This window comes from Macrotis lagotis, chromosome 7, assembly GCF_037893015.1.
Source record: "Macrotis lagotis isolate mMagLag1 chromosome 7, bilby.v1.9.chrom.fasta, whole genome shotgun sequence".
NCBI lineage: Eukaryota > Metazoa > Chordata > Mammalia > Peramelemorphia > Peramelidae > Macrotis > Macrotis lagotis.
In genome coordinates, this window is record NC_133664.1 from 50,321,645 (window position 1) to 50,336,106 (window position 14,462).

Sequence of the window (14,462 nt, forward strand, 5' to 3'; positions counted from 1 at the left end):
TCATGTTAAATGGGAATATGTATTCAATTGACCAGGATAGTTTCATCAGGTATTATTGAGAAATGGAATTATGCTTCATATATTTTTCTCCATTTGCTATTAATCTGTTCTGTAAGAACTTTATGAAATCATTGGTAGGGAGTCTCAAGCAGAAGCAACCAGATAAAATCTTGGATGGAAGAAATGCCAAGAACCATTTCTTTAATGAAGTTGTAATTACTCTTTATACAGCAAATCCCTGAAGAATTTATGAGGCTTTCATTTTTTGCAGAGAATTTAGATGAACATTGAGAGTATAATTGGGGTGGCTACGTGGTGCAGTGAATAAAGCACAGGCCCTGGAGTCAGGAGTACCTGAATTCAAATCTGACCTCAGACACTTAATAATTACCTAGCTGTGTGGCCTTGGGCAAGCCACTTAACCCTACTGCCTTGCAAAATCCAAAAACAAAAAAAAACAAAACAAAAAAAACCCCAAAATAGTATAATTACCAACTGTTTGAAAATGTTCAGTAACAGTGAAAGGTCTTCATATTATATAAGATTAGTTATTTTTTTCCATTTTATCCTTTTCTTCTCCCCATTCCCTTTCCCTTTCCCCAAAACTTCCTGAAGAAATACTTGGATATTCATTGCAACACTGAGGGTACTGACACTTTCGGGACTAAGTAAGGTCTTTGCTGCTGGCTGAGCCAAACTTGTTTACTAGTTGGTACAATTTTTTGTATCTATGAATGCCATCTTTCTTTCCCCAGCATTTGGGCTGATTGATTTTTCCCCCTCCTTCCTTCCAGCTGCACTTCTGAAAGACACAGGTCTCAATAATACAGTTATATAGACCCACTAAGACTTGGAAGTTCATGGTCACTTGGGCAAGAAGGTGAAATCCAATATTGTTTCCAATTTCTCATCACTTTAATATATTTATGCTTGTGTTCTTTCAGCATTGACACAGGTGCTCCCAATCAACTTGGCACAGAGAGAATATGGCAAAAGGTACACTTTTCATTTGCCAAAAAACATTTGGAGAAAATCAAATTAAGTGCTAGCAACTTACCAACCCAAATCATATCACTAAGACACTCCATAAGATACCAGAATCAACAAATAATGAATAAAATTAGAACCCTGTAGAAATCTTTTGTAATCATATTCAAAATATAATTTGTATTACTGGTGGCATTATAACTCTAAAATTTCCCCAAAATAATATAAACTGTAACCAGAGAAAATAGACTATAAATTTGGGATTATACTTTGATTACAATAGTAATTAGTAATAAAATATCAAGAATAGAAAAAATGGTAAAAATTTGTATTTATTGAACACTGTTGTATATGTTCGACAGAGCAACAGGGAGACAAGATGAACTGTAACAGTAACTGCCTCACATGAATATTCCATTTATTAGACTTTTTTTTCTCATTTACTTTTAGACCATTCTGCCTTCACTTGGGTACTCATTCTCCTATTGGATCTTGGACTCTGCCCTTGGGATTCTTGTCTCTGATAAATGAACTTTGATTTCATATTGTACAGAACCCTGCCCTCATTTCAAATTACCTCCAACCCAGATCCCTATTAGAATGTAAATTCCTTGAGGACAGAGGGTTAGGTTGTGCTTTTTTCTCTTCTATTTGTATTACCAATACTCAGCACACAAACTGGATTTGAGTGAAGGGAAGTTGTGCTAAGTCACCAGCTCACTTTCTCCAGAGTCATCTGGGTCCAATGGTCAGATACAACTGGAGAGAGCCCGATGCTAGGCAATCAGGGTTAAGTGACTTGCCCAAGGTCACATAGCTAATTAAGAGTCAAGTGTCTGAGGTTAAATTTGAACTCAGGTCCTTCTGAGTCCAGGATATATATAGATGTTGAGTGAATAAAGCATGTATTATATGCTTGCTATACTGTTGCTTATTCTTTATTCTCAAAGTGGACCAATGGCATTACTAGGGTGATGTCTTGTCTTGTAAAGGTATTGGATTTAAGTGAGGTAGAGCTCCAAAGTCATTAGCCATCAGCCAAAAGTCAACAAAGTCCAGTAGCAGGTCAGCCCTGGAGATACAAGTAGAAAGACAATAATCTCCCTGTCTTCTGAGGCGCTCCCAATTGAATAAGGGCCGGCTGAACACAAGGATTCCAGCTATAGGAAGGTCTGGATTTCTCAGCCACTTTCAAACCTTGCCACACCAGCGTTTGAGTCACCTTTCTCATACAGGATCCCAAGTGAACTTTCATCTCATATTGCATGGAACCACACCTCCATCTCAATGTAAAAACAAAGGTCATCTACAAGAGCTTTTAAACATTTTTTTAATAGCTTTAAAGAGTCATATATGAGGGGAAAAAATACCAATCACACTTTTCCCTGAATAACCCTAATTGCTTAGCCGGATACCTGAGAAACAGAAGTAGCAATATTAAGGTTGACAAACCTGAAATCAAAATGGAGTTGATCTAATAGAATATTTTCTATAGGCTATGACAGAACTTAAGAGAATTTTCCCTTGAATGAATGAAGTTCCCATGAATGAATTAAGCATTAATGTGTTGGCCAGGCATTATGATAAGTACTGAGATTACAAACAGATCCCTATCACAGAGGAAGGTTGTTTCAAAACGAAGAAACATGCTGCATAGTTGCAGATAACTGACTGGATTCAAGTGAATGTGTTCAGTAAAAGTCAATGGGACAAAGCTCTCGGCAGGCGTGAGTTAAAAAGTAGACCACCTTTGGCTTGGATCCTCAACAGATTTGCCAAAAAAGCTCCTTCACAATCAACATCTTTTTTTTTTGTTGTTACTTTTTGTTTTTTGAGGGCGATGGGGTTGTGACCTGCCCAAGGTCACACAACTAAGCAATTATAAGTGTCTGAGGCCACATCTGAACTCGGGTCCTCCTGACTCTAGAGCGGATGTTCTATCCACTGCACCACCTAGCTGCCCCAAACATCTCTTAATAACCTAGTCCTCCAGATCGCTGGATTATGAAAACTTTTCCACCAATTACAATTAAGATCCACTGATAAGGGACAGCTAGGTGGTGCAGTGGATAGAGCACTGACCTTGGAGTCAGGAGTACCCGAGTTCAAATCTGGCCTCAGACACTTAATAATTACCTAGCTGTGTGGCCTTGGGCAAGCCACTTAACCCCATTGCCTTGAAAAATTAAAAAAAAACCACTGATAAGCATCAATATCTCCTTGCATTGAGCCAAGCAAAATGGGGAGACCATATTTATTCAAGTGTTCCAAACATTCACATTTAAACATTAAAGAACAAGAATCAGTACAAAAGTTTGTAAAAATACATCTTTTAATAAACATACAGAAATAGGGCTCAGAATTAGGTGTATCTAAGAAGTCACCTCACAGTTTACAGAAAATGTACTATATTTTTACATTTATAAATATTAGCAAGGAAATTTTCCATAGGGAGACACACCAAATATGGCACACTGGAACACATTTAAGGTAGTTTTCCAAACTGCCTTTTGTATTAGAAAGCACAGTAGCAACATCAATAGGCCTTTAGGAAGAAAAGACATATTCTCTCCCTCTTCCAAACAATGATAATCTGATGAGAATTCCCAAAAAGAAGAAATGGTTAAAGACAGGGGGAAAAAAATCAAAAGGTTTATTTTCTCAAGATGGCTCCAAGAAAGAGGAGACATTGATGATCACATCTTGGGAAATATTCAGTGGCAAATTTGGAATAAATAGAAAAAGAAAAAACAAAAGAAACAGCTGCTGCCTCTGCTTTGTGGCTCCCAAGTAAACAGTGATGAAAGGCGGCAGCAGGGAATGCAAAAAGAGATCCAAAAGAGACTTTTAGCCACTGATTGAAATATTAAACAATTTAAATCTATGCTTAAAAAACTGGGGTATCCACTGTTGCCTCAAACACCAACTTAATCAGGTTCCCCAGCTAATTGTAAGCTCCCCCAAGGCAACCCATTCTTCCCTACTTTCCCGAAAAGTGTTAACATTTTTTTGTTGGCACAAAAAAAACTATTCAATATGAGAATTTAGAAATTAGCTTAAAATTTCAGTTACCATTGCTCTTTCTAACTGCACCAACATCAATTGAATAGATGGTTAAGAGTTGGCTTTATCCAAAAACAGCAGAGGGGTGGAGCTGAAAGTCAGATGCCATCACCTGAGAACAACAAATTAACATGCATATTTTTTAAAATGACAGTACTTCAAGAAGCTACATGTTTGCATTTCTCTACTATATACTATCTATCTATCTATCTATATATATATATATATTTATACAACATACAGCTGGGCTCTTTAAAAAAAAAACCCTTCCAAAATTATAGCCAAATTTTCATAAACATATAATTGTTTGTGTACAGTGTACCTAGTTTTCTGTAAATTCAGTCTTAGTACCACAAACTCCTTATGAACACAATATTTTGTTGGTGTGACAAATTATGCAACTGTACAATTGATTTAGCAGCCTGAATTCAAGCATTCTAAAGAACCAACATCCCTGAATTTTTCAACTTTGATCACATGGCTGATTTACTTTCCTAAGAAAGGTATCCTATTAAGTCTCTTGGATTTTAAACTTACCACACTCCTAAGTGACTCACCAGTTTTCCAAGGCAGGATTTCACCTTCTATACTAATTTATCCCTTTCCCCACCCATCTGTCCTGATAGTTTTCACTTAGTAGGACTTCAGTATCTAGTCTCCAGGTTACTGCTATGGACTAGAATTCTAAACCTATCTAAAACTGAATGGACTAGGGCATTTAGTGCAATGTCCCTCCGCACATGATCACAGATTCAGAAGGGACTTTAGAGATTGCTAGTCCAGCCCTCTCATCTTAGAGAAGAGGAAACTGAGATTCAAAGAAGTGTGTGGTACAATGCCCATGGTCCTACAGTAAAAGGAGCAGAACCAGCAGTTGAACTCAGGTTCTCTGACTCCATATCCATTACATACTCTATATCACACTCCCAAGTCTATTGCTCCATTATTTTATATCAAATTAGATGTTTGTGAAAATGCTTTAAAACCTACAAATGTAATTGTATCAGCATTGTCTAATCATTAAGACCCACTGGTCAATGTGATCAATGATCCCATGCTATTTTTCAGTTCTGACTCAACTCAGTTAAAACTTTTTTGAGGGCAGAGTAGTATCACAGAACTCAAAGAAATGGAAGAGATCTTACAGACCAGGGGTTTCTAAGCCATTTTTTGGTGTCCTGGACCACCTTTGGTAGTCTACTGAAATTTAAGGACCCCTTCTCCAAATCATGTTTTTAAACAATTGAAGGAAATGCTAAACTTTAGTTAAATGTTAATGAAAAATAAAAGATAGGAATTCTTTCCCTAAATTCACAGAACTCCTGAAATCTATCCATGGACTTCTGTGAATCCCAGATTAAGAAACCCTGTTAGAGATGATCTGATCTAATTAATTCTTTTTTCTAGCTGCTGAAGGGACATGCTCCCTGAAACCCCCATGGTGCTTCATTAATAGTGGACACCTGTCCAAATCTGGACTTGTTCCTCACTTGTTTGGTGTCAAAGGAAAGCAGCAAGCCAAGACAAGTGAAAGTATGATAGAATACTGCCAGAACTTTAACCCCCTCACCATTTTCCCATTCAAAGAGCTTGGCCACAATGACGATAATTTATTGTTGATAACAAGGCTCAGTAAAGAAAAGGGATTCCTGTCCCCAGTAACCATTATTGTTAGAAGAAAAACTACTCAGGTCTGCCATCCTGACAGATGTATATGTGTCCATTGGAGACATCCTACCTGACCAGCAATACTGGTGTATATATAGATGATTATGGCGGGGGGGGGGGGGACCTTTCCTAACAATGGGAGCATGGAAGACCATCAAGTTTTGTATTGGACATATTTAATGCACATGAAGCAATTTTCAACAAAACCAGGAAACTGAAACAGATTCCTATTATGGTTGATAACTCTTAAATTTTTTTTAAAGCATTTTCTAACTGCTTTCATTTAAAAATGGGTTTAGCTTTAAACAAACCATAGCAATAAGATGGAATAGAATTAAAAAGAATTCTTGAACTGTAATCTTTAAAACATTAAATCCTACAAGAACACAATTACTACAGAGTGGAGAAGTAGTAAAAGGTTCCATATTTTCAAGTTGGAAGAGCAAATAATTCTAGAACAGATCATGTGGCTAAAAGAAAAGTACACTATTAAAAAATGACTTCTTTTTGCTTGCGTACTTTTGTGTTTTTCTCTAGTCTATTGAAAAAGGGCGATTTAACACAAATACTAGCACAATGTAATTAGTGGTGTGTTCATGTGTGTAGACGCTCCAGCATCAACTTGGAAGTAGAAGTGGGAAAACTTCTTAGGGTGACTATTAAAGGAATGCAGTAAGTCAAAAGGAAAGACTTCTGCTCAAAAATAAAATGTAAATATCATGAAAATCAGTTAGCAACAGTTACTTCATTGGATCAGATTGTAAAAACATCGCAACCTTGTCTGGTCAGAGACAAGATAAATTGTGTGCAGGTTGCAGACACTGCTCTGTAAATGATCTAAAAGTTTTTCTTAAAAACAAACTTTTCCCACTAAGTGGTATGAGTTACCACAGGGATGTCGATTTCTATGGCAGAGAGGCGCGATCTGGCTGAATAGGGTTGTGAGTAGCTATGCATGCCGGGAGGAGGGGAGTACAGGGGCTGCCAGAATGGAGAAGGCAGAGTTTTGCATGCGCAGTACCAAATAAACAGCAAAAGTGAGGTCATAAACAGGCCCCCCGAGCTTGCCACAGTGACATATACCGCATAGTCAAACGAAAAGACGGGTTCGAACTTCCTGTTGAGGTGACTGTTGTAGAAGATGACCCAGATGGATGGGGTGAGGCTCACCACACCTGCAAAGAAAAACAGGAGCCCAGCCACCAAGTGACAGCCTGCACTATTGACCAGACACCTGGCCAGTTTGATGTTGGGTACCGTAGACCTGAAGGCTGTGTTACACATCCCAATCAGACAAAGTAAGAGTGCTGCCATGGCGATGAGGATGCTGAGGGGCAAGGCAAACTGAAGAACCCGCAGATCCAGCTGGTCAACAGAGGAATACCATTTTGTATCATACATTAGGCAGTCACTGCTCCGGTCATAGCGGGCGCATTTTACCCAGAGCCCCGTGTAAACCGTCAGGTTCTTCTCATTCTTGTTGAATGTGATTAATCTCAATTTCCTCCAGTTAGGAAGCATAGTCCCAGCAAAAAGTCCTGCCACTGAGGCAATGCCACACAGGAAGGAGAGCACAGTTGCCGCATGGACATCCCGACAACCCATGATGAATGGGAAGGCTGAGCAACCACTTTGGGTCAAAAAAATACTAGGGACAGAAAATATAAGAGAACAAAACTTCAGGAAATCACTTAACGGCAGAATTAAAAAGGACAAATATATTATAAATCATTAGCATGAATTTCAGAATAAAAACTTGATGACAATCCCAATTCAGTGTAAATTTCTAAGACTGATGATAGCTCCTCCACTTAAGATTCGGGGCCCAAAGCTCTCATTCTGAAAGTAGGATAACTGAGACCACAGAGAAGTGGTTTCCTAAGGACACAAGGGTAGTAGGACCAGGTCCTCTGACTCCAAACCTAGGGCTCTTTCTGAATGTATCATACTTAAGTATGTATGTAATAAAAACAAACATGCTCATGTTTAGACATCATAGATATGATTATTATGACAACCAGAGCTCTTGGCCAGGTATGAGCTCTTAACATCTTCCTCACGCCTAAGCAGAGGAAGAGTTAAAATTATTTTGACCTCAAATGATCTTAAGCATTAAATTTTAATTTTTTTTTTACTACCACTATGCAACATTGATGAATTGTCTTTTTGTGATGGGAAGTAAAAATGTCATACAGAGCTTCAAATACTCAATTTATACCAATAACTGAATATTCATGTGGCTGGAAATATAAAAGAAATGGGGATTCCTAATGAATCAGGAGAGCAGAAGCATTGAAGTTCACCCATGAAGTTGTCCCTGATATTAGTAGATAAAAGGAAAAAAATTATCAAGAGAGAAAACCCAATGCATGATTAATAAAAGACTATAAATTGGAAGTCAAAAGTAGACTCCTCCTAAATTCATTAGAAAAAAGGTTGGATAGGCTAAAGAGCAACTACTAATGGATGAGTCAAGATGCTCCAAATGAAATTCAAGGAAAAATTAATACCCATTCACATAAATAAACCCTATTTTTGCAATAAACATTTCAGTCTCTATTGGTACATTAATGATGCTCTAATGAAAAGAAAAACATGTCCCTCATTTCCAGACCACTCTCTCTCCTAAATTAAATAAATTTTCTGTGATAGAAAACAAATCAACAAAAAAAAAAAAAAACCCAGGACTCCATCCAACTAGGATTTATCCAAAGAAACTTGTAATTTACAGGCAGAACAAAATCAAAAGCCTTTTTCTCTGACCCATTCTCTAGCAATCTAATTGCTGAGCAGATCACAGCCTTAGCCATAATAAGTTAACAATAATACTGGGGACATGGTCAGAACTCAGTTAATATAGGATGGATTGACCTTGGATGACCAATTAGTGGAAAAAAGAGAAAAGCATGTCAGAAAAGGTCAACCAGGACATTTACTTTTTTCCCCCCCTTTCACCAAGAACATAATGTTGAGGGAGGAAGGAGAAACTATTTTGATTTCTGGGTAGAGTACACTGTGATTCCATCTGCTTGTTTTCCCCTTTAGTAGCAAGCAATTTTTATTGATCTGGATTTGCAAAAAATGGCAAAAGAGAAAACAGCAGTAATAAAATGCATGGATGGTGCAAGTTATCTGTAAAATGTGAATGCTGAAGAGGCAACTGGAGCTCAGAGAGGTAAAATGATTTGTTCAAACAAAGTTCTTTCTGGGGTTTCAAAGTAAGCCTTTTGATTACAAGAGCAGAGTCCTTTCCAAGGCATCAAGGATTCCTCATCAAAAAAAAGGGAGAAAGTGTGGTAAAAAGATCCCAACTCTTTCACTTTTACTACCCATGTGCTGCTATATTTGCCAAGTCACTTCCTAAGTTTCCTTACATTGCAAAACATTAAAGTTGGAGGAGGTGACCTAAGTTTTCTCCCAAATGATCCTAGGATTTGTGACTAATTAACTCAATTAGAAGAAGATACTAATGAGGCCTCGATTATGGGTTCACTTCCCATGTTCCAAGGCCATGGATGTTCAAGGATGCACACAAACCAGCCACCAGTTCCAAGGGACACTGGACAAGAATGTGAAGAGGTCAAATCTATTACAATTTAAAAAACAAAAACAAAACACTCAGAATACTCTCCACTGATGGGAGTCAGTGACATCTTCTCTAAAAATAAGGACAGCATTACTATCATTAGGCCCCCAATAAAGAGACACGAAAGCTTCCAGCCAGAGGGAGATGACCACTCCTTTCAAATTTCATTGGTATACCTTGCTCGACCTTTACTTTAAAGTCTAAAGACAAAAAACTACATAGAGGAGGCTCTTGTAGATTCCTTTATGAGTTTCAGGGACCTCCTGTTACCTAAACCACTCTGAGACTCAGAATTCCCCCCTGTTTACAAAGAGAAGCTTACCTTCACTTATAGTCTCTGTATAAATTCTATCATACAGAGAATTTCTAGAAATCAGAGTATTTGAGAAATAGGGGCAGAACTAAAGTCTCTATGACCAACTAATGTCTACAGAGGGGTAAAAGACCTTAAAAAGATCAGTACACAACTTATTCAGACATCTAGCCCACATAATTTTACCAGAGAATTGTGAATGCACAGAAGTCAAATATTTAGCATCACCTGTATTTTAATCTTTCCTGTTATATCCCCTCATTTTATATTTAAGGCAAAGCACAAAGAAAGTAAGTGATTTGTGCTCATAGTCATAAGACCTTATCTGTATTCAGCCTTAAGAAGGGTCATTTTTCTCAGGTATTAACCATGCCAAACTATAGGGTCACTGTATTTAGCACTAGGAATGACTTTAGAGTCATTTAGAGTTTATCTACTCCAGGTGGCACAGTGGATAGAGCACTGGCCCTGGAGTCAAGAAGACCTGAATTAAAGCAGTCAAGTGATACAAGTCAGATCTCCTCCAACCTGATCCCCACTTCCCATGGAACTTCATTAAATATTCACCTGGAAACCTCTATACTGTAGCTTAATGAAAACATACCAAGATTGGTGTAACCAAATCTAACTTTTCATACAAATTATCCCGAATCATCAGGAATGAACTGGATGAATAAATCAATATGGACTAATTTCATAGGACTCAAAATATGACATTGCTCTCATCTTTAAACAATCTCCTGGTATTGTTTAAAGTTGGGAAGATGTGCAGTCAAGAATAAGACACTCTTCCCACCCACACCAGGCCCCTGACTTCCTCAGTCATGAAACCAGATTGAAAAAGCATTCATCTGCCTGAAGGTAGGGAGCTGGGGATTTGAGATTTCTTACAGCTCTGAGGTCAATGACTATCTGACTTTATTATCATAGGTCAAAATATTCCCTCTCTACTTACCTTTCTCTGGCTGGCCTATTCTGGAACTGATCCTCTTTCAGGTGCTAGGGATTCAAAGATCCCGAGAATGCCAAATACCACAAAATCTTCGAGGAATCAAGACACCAGAGCATGTTTCCAGGAGGCAATGTTAACACCCTTTCAGCTCTCTAGGCAAACTGCAACAACTCCACAGATAATTGTATCTTAGGTCTCTGAAAATGCTTCCAAATGACATCACCCTTACAACCTATTCTTAATGCTGCTTCCACATGTTTATGAGATGACAAGGCAGTAGGAAGTATATTCTACTCAAGGGAGGGATAAGGGATTTCTTTGACTGAGGAGGAGGAGGAGAGAGGAGATATGGTGTAATGATCTGGCCACAAGCTAAAATTCCCCACCCCCCCCTGTCAAATCTGGCTTATTGTAAATCTTAGGCACAGTCTGTAATGGCATTCTTGGAAAGAGATCAAGGAAAGTGGTAAGACAAATAGTGATAATAAAAATTTATTAAACATCTTTATCTGAATTGAAAACAATATCTAACTTTTTCAGCAATCTAAGGAGGCAGATTGGGGGGGGGGGGTAGAGGAGTTACAGCACTAAGCCAGGAGACAGAAAGACCCGAGTTCAACTTTGACCTGAGACATTTCCTAGCTATGTAATTCTGACCAAGTTACTTAACCTCTATTCTGTCTGCCTTAGTTTCCTCAGCCTATAAGATGGAAGTATAAATACCAACCACCTCTCAGGGCTGTCATGAAGATCATATGATTGTAAAATGATTAGCAGAGTATGTGGCAAAAAAAAAAAGGGGCAACTACCATACAATTTATAGTCTTAGGGAATTGCCTGGGGAATCGAGAATTCACTGACTCACCCAGGATGATAACTGTTCCCCATGCCTCCTTTTCCCTCTTTGTGAATTTTCTTTCACATCTTTCAAAGATTAGCTCAATCTCTCCTTCAAAATACTGAATAAGCAAAAGAAAGTCATTTGGGGGGGGATACCTGTAAACATATCATGATGACAAATATATTAATATGACTAAATAAAACATTTACATGTCATGACTGATGCTGTCAAATGAAAACTGGGTGATTGGGTCATGATTTTTCTGTTTTCACCAGTAGGTATTTAACCAATGGTTCCACTCTTCAACAGTTTTATAAAAATGTTTGTACTTCATTTTTTTTTAAATTTTAGAAAGGTTTTATTTATTTTGAGTTTTACAATTTTTCCCCCAATCTTGCTTCCTTCCCCCTACCCCCCCTCACAGAAGGCAGTTTGTCAGTCTTTACATTGTTTGTCCTTCATTTTTGAAGAAGACCATGACATCAGAGAGAGGTGATGATGTGACAAGATGGATTTAAGGGAGGGATGCTGTGCTAAGTCCCCAGTCTCACTTTCTCCTCCAGAGCCATCTGGATCCAGGGGCCCTGGAGGGGGGCCAGTCAGGGTGATGTGACAGCTAGTGAATATCAAGTGTTTGAGGCCAGATTCGAACTCCCATCCTTCCAAGGTCAGTGCTCTATCCACTACCCTCTTCAACAAATAAGCTAATGCTGATTCACTAGGCAAAATAATCAGTTCTATTTTTACTTTCTCTTTATTTCTCAAAGTTCTTTAAGGCTAAAAAAGGAAAATATATTTTTAAGCATTGCTTGATCAAGACCTTTAATAAATTATTTGTTGTTGTTCATTGGTTTTTCAGTAATGTTCAACTCTCTGTGGTCACTGTTGGGGTTTTCCTGGCAAAGATACTGAAATGGTTCCCTATTTCTTTCTCCAGCTTATTTTACAGGTGAAAAAACTGAGGCAAAGAGGGTTAAGTGACTTCCTTAGGGTCACATAGTTTGTAAATGCCAGGTCTGGCACTCTGTCCACTACGCCACTCACCTGCTTCTATATAAACTACACTGAGTTGGAAACAAGTTTCAATAATGAGAAAATCTAGCTAGCTGATATTGCCTGGGAATCATAATAAATATATACTACACACATACATACATACATGTCTTTTTTCCACTGCCTAGTCTGTTTACATCTGTCTTAGCTTAGAAATATCTTCTTTTATGGAATCTCAATAATGAACTAAATTTCTACTTCGAGTCATTCAACAGTGAAAGACCGCCCCTCTATTTAGAGTAGTTATGGCTCAAACAAAATCTTGTCTCACCATTTTCTGTTTTATGATGACTATCCCTGAAGTTGAAGGCTGACAAAAGCTATATTGGAAGTTATGAAAGATCAAATACTGTGAATCAAAAAACTATTTTATTAGACTTTTATGCTTTCAAAATGATATATATTTTATGTCATTTTAGCACAAGCCATAAGAGCATAGATTTAGAGATGGAAGAGGTCATGTGATTTTATATGGTGAGAAAACTGAGGCCCAGAGAATGATTAAGAATTTAATGTTGTTACAAGGGCTCTTACTGACCAACTAATCCATCCCTTTCATTTTTCAGGTGGTGAATAAGATCCAGACAGTTTATGTAATTTACCCTGTGCTTCAGAGTTAAGGAGAAAAACCAGAATTCAAACCTAGGTCCCTCACATTCCAAAGCCTATCCCTTTTTCCAGTTTAACAAGCTTCCTAAGGTGACCAGAGGATAGGTGGTCACTTCCAGTCCAGGACGCTCTAGAACTATAGATAAAGCCACAGCTAACTGTAGTGAGTAAAGCCTACAGTTCATTTGAAGACTTGGTGTACACTATCTCAAGACTAATCTGGACAATAGCAGTATGAATTCAGGCACTGTTGTCTATATGGTAACTAAATTAATTTTCAACTTTATTTGGGATGGCTTTTTTTTTTGCCAATGGCACTGGAGTGGTTTCCCATTTCCTTTTCCAACTTGTTTTATAAATAAGGAAACTAAAGCAAGTGACTTGCCCAGGATCACACAGCTAGAAGTGTCTGAGGCTACACTTGAACTGATGAAGATGAGTCTTCCTGACTCCAGTTCTGGCACTCTATCCCCTGCTCCATCTATTTAACTTAGGGAATAGTTGGCTTAATTTGACTGCTTTTAGAAACAGCATGAACTATACCCAAAAATGAAGTTTATCTCTTTTCCTTCTCATTCCAACAGAAAGAAATCTGTTATTAGTCACTAGAATATGTATGACACCAGAGGGAAGAGAAAATAATGAAATAATGGTAAATAAAAGATAACCCAAGAGGACTGGTACTTACCCTTTGAGGTTTCCTTAGGAGTTTTAAAGTGTCTTTTGTCAAGAAATCCTAGCAAATCTGAATGAATAGATGGAGTGAACCGCACCTGAAAAAAATTCACATATTTGACTCCAAAGTAGAACTTAATATTTTTGCATATACCAATGAAGTTTCATATTAAAAAGTTAGGTTGGAATTACAACTCACATTTATATGGTGCTGTATAGTTTACAAAGTATTTTCTTTACAATGAAATATGTATGTAATAGTTTTAAAAAATGAGTTCCATGTGGGGGCCTGCTCTGTGGATTGATGGAGTATATTTTTGACAAAAAGTTATGAATATGATCACAATAGTTCCAAATCCTAAAGGAAAATTTCTTACATTTAGGTAAGTTTAGTTCTTTGCCTTAACTTACATTTATATATTCTTAAAAACAAGTTTTTATTAGTTTCTTCTTTTTTTTAGTATAATTAGTTTTCCCCAAGATCCCTTTCTCTCACTCTCCCAGAGAGATGCCATAAAACAAACAATATTGTTAAAGATAGAGAGGGGGAAAAAAAAGAGAGGGAGAAAGAAAGAAAGAAGGGGGGGGGGAATGAGCCAACTACTCAATACAAAGAAGAAAATCCTAAACACATGCAATATGCAAAAAGGGTAGATTTGAGAATCATGTCATTCATATCTTTCATTCAAATCATGCTGCCCTTTGTTGTTTCTTC

General features: G+C 37.6%; 1 protein-coding gene across 1 annotated transcript; it reads right to left on the bottom strand.

The window, feature by feature from the left end:
* Positions 1 to 1,375: 1,375 nt before the first annotated feature.
* CLDN12 (claudin 12) lies at positions 1,376 to 14,454 on the bottom strand. The gene is made up of 2 exons (XM_074192848.1): positions 13,761 to 14,454; positions 1,376 to 7,366 (listed from the first exon to the last, which is right to left on the bottom strand). The coding sequence occupies exon 2, from the start codon at positions 7,321 to 7,323 to the stop codon at positions 6,589 to 6,591; it is 735 nt and encodes a 244-aa protein (XP_074048949.1). The 5' UTR covers positions 7,324 to 7,366; positions 13,761 to 14,454; the 3' UTR covers positions 1,376 to 6,588.
* Between the last annotated feature and the right edge of the window lie 8 nt (positions 14,455 to 14,462).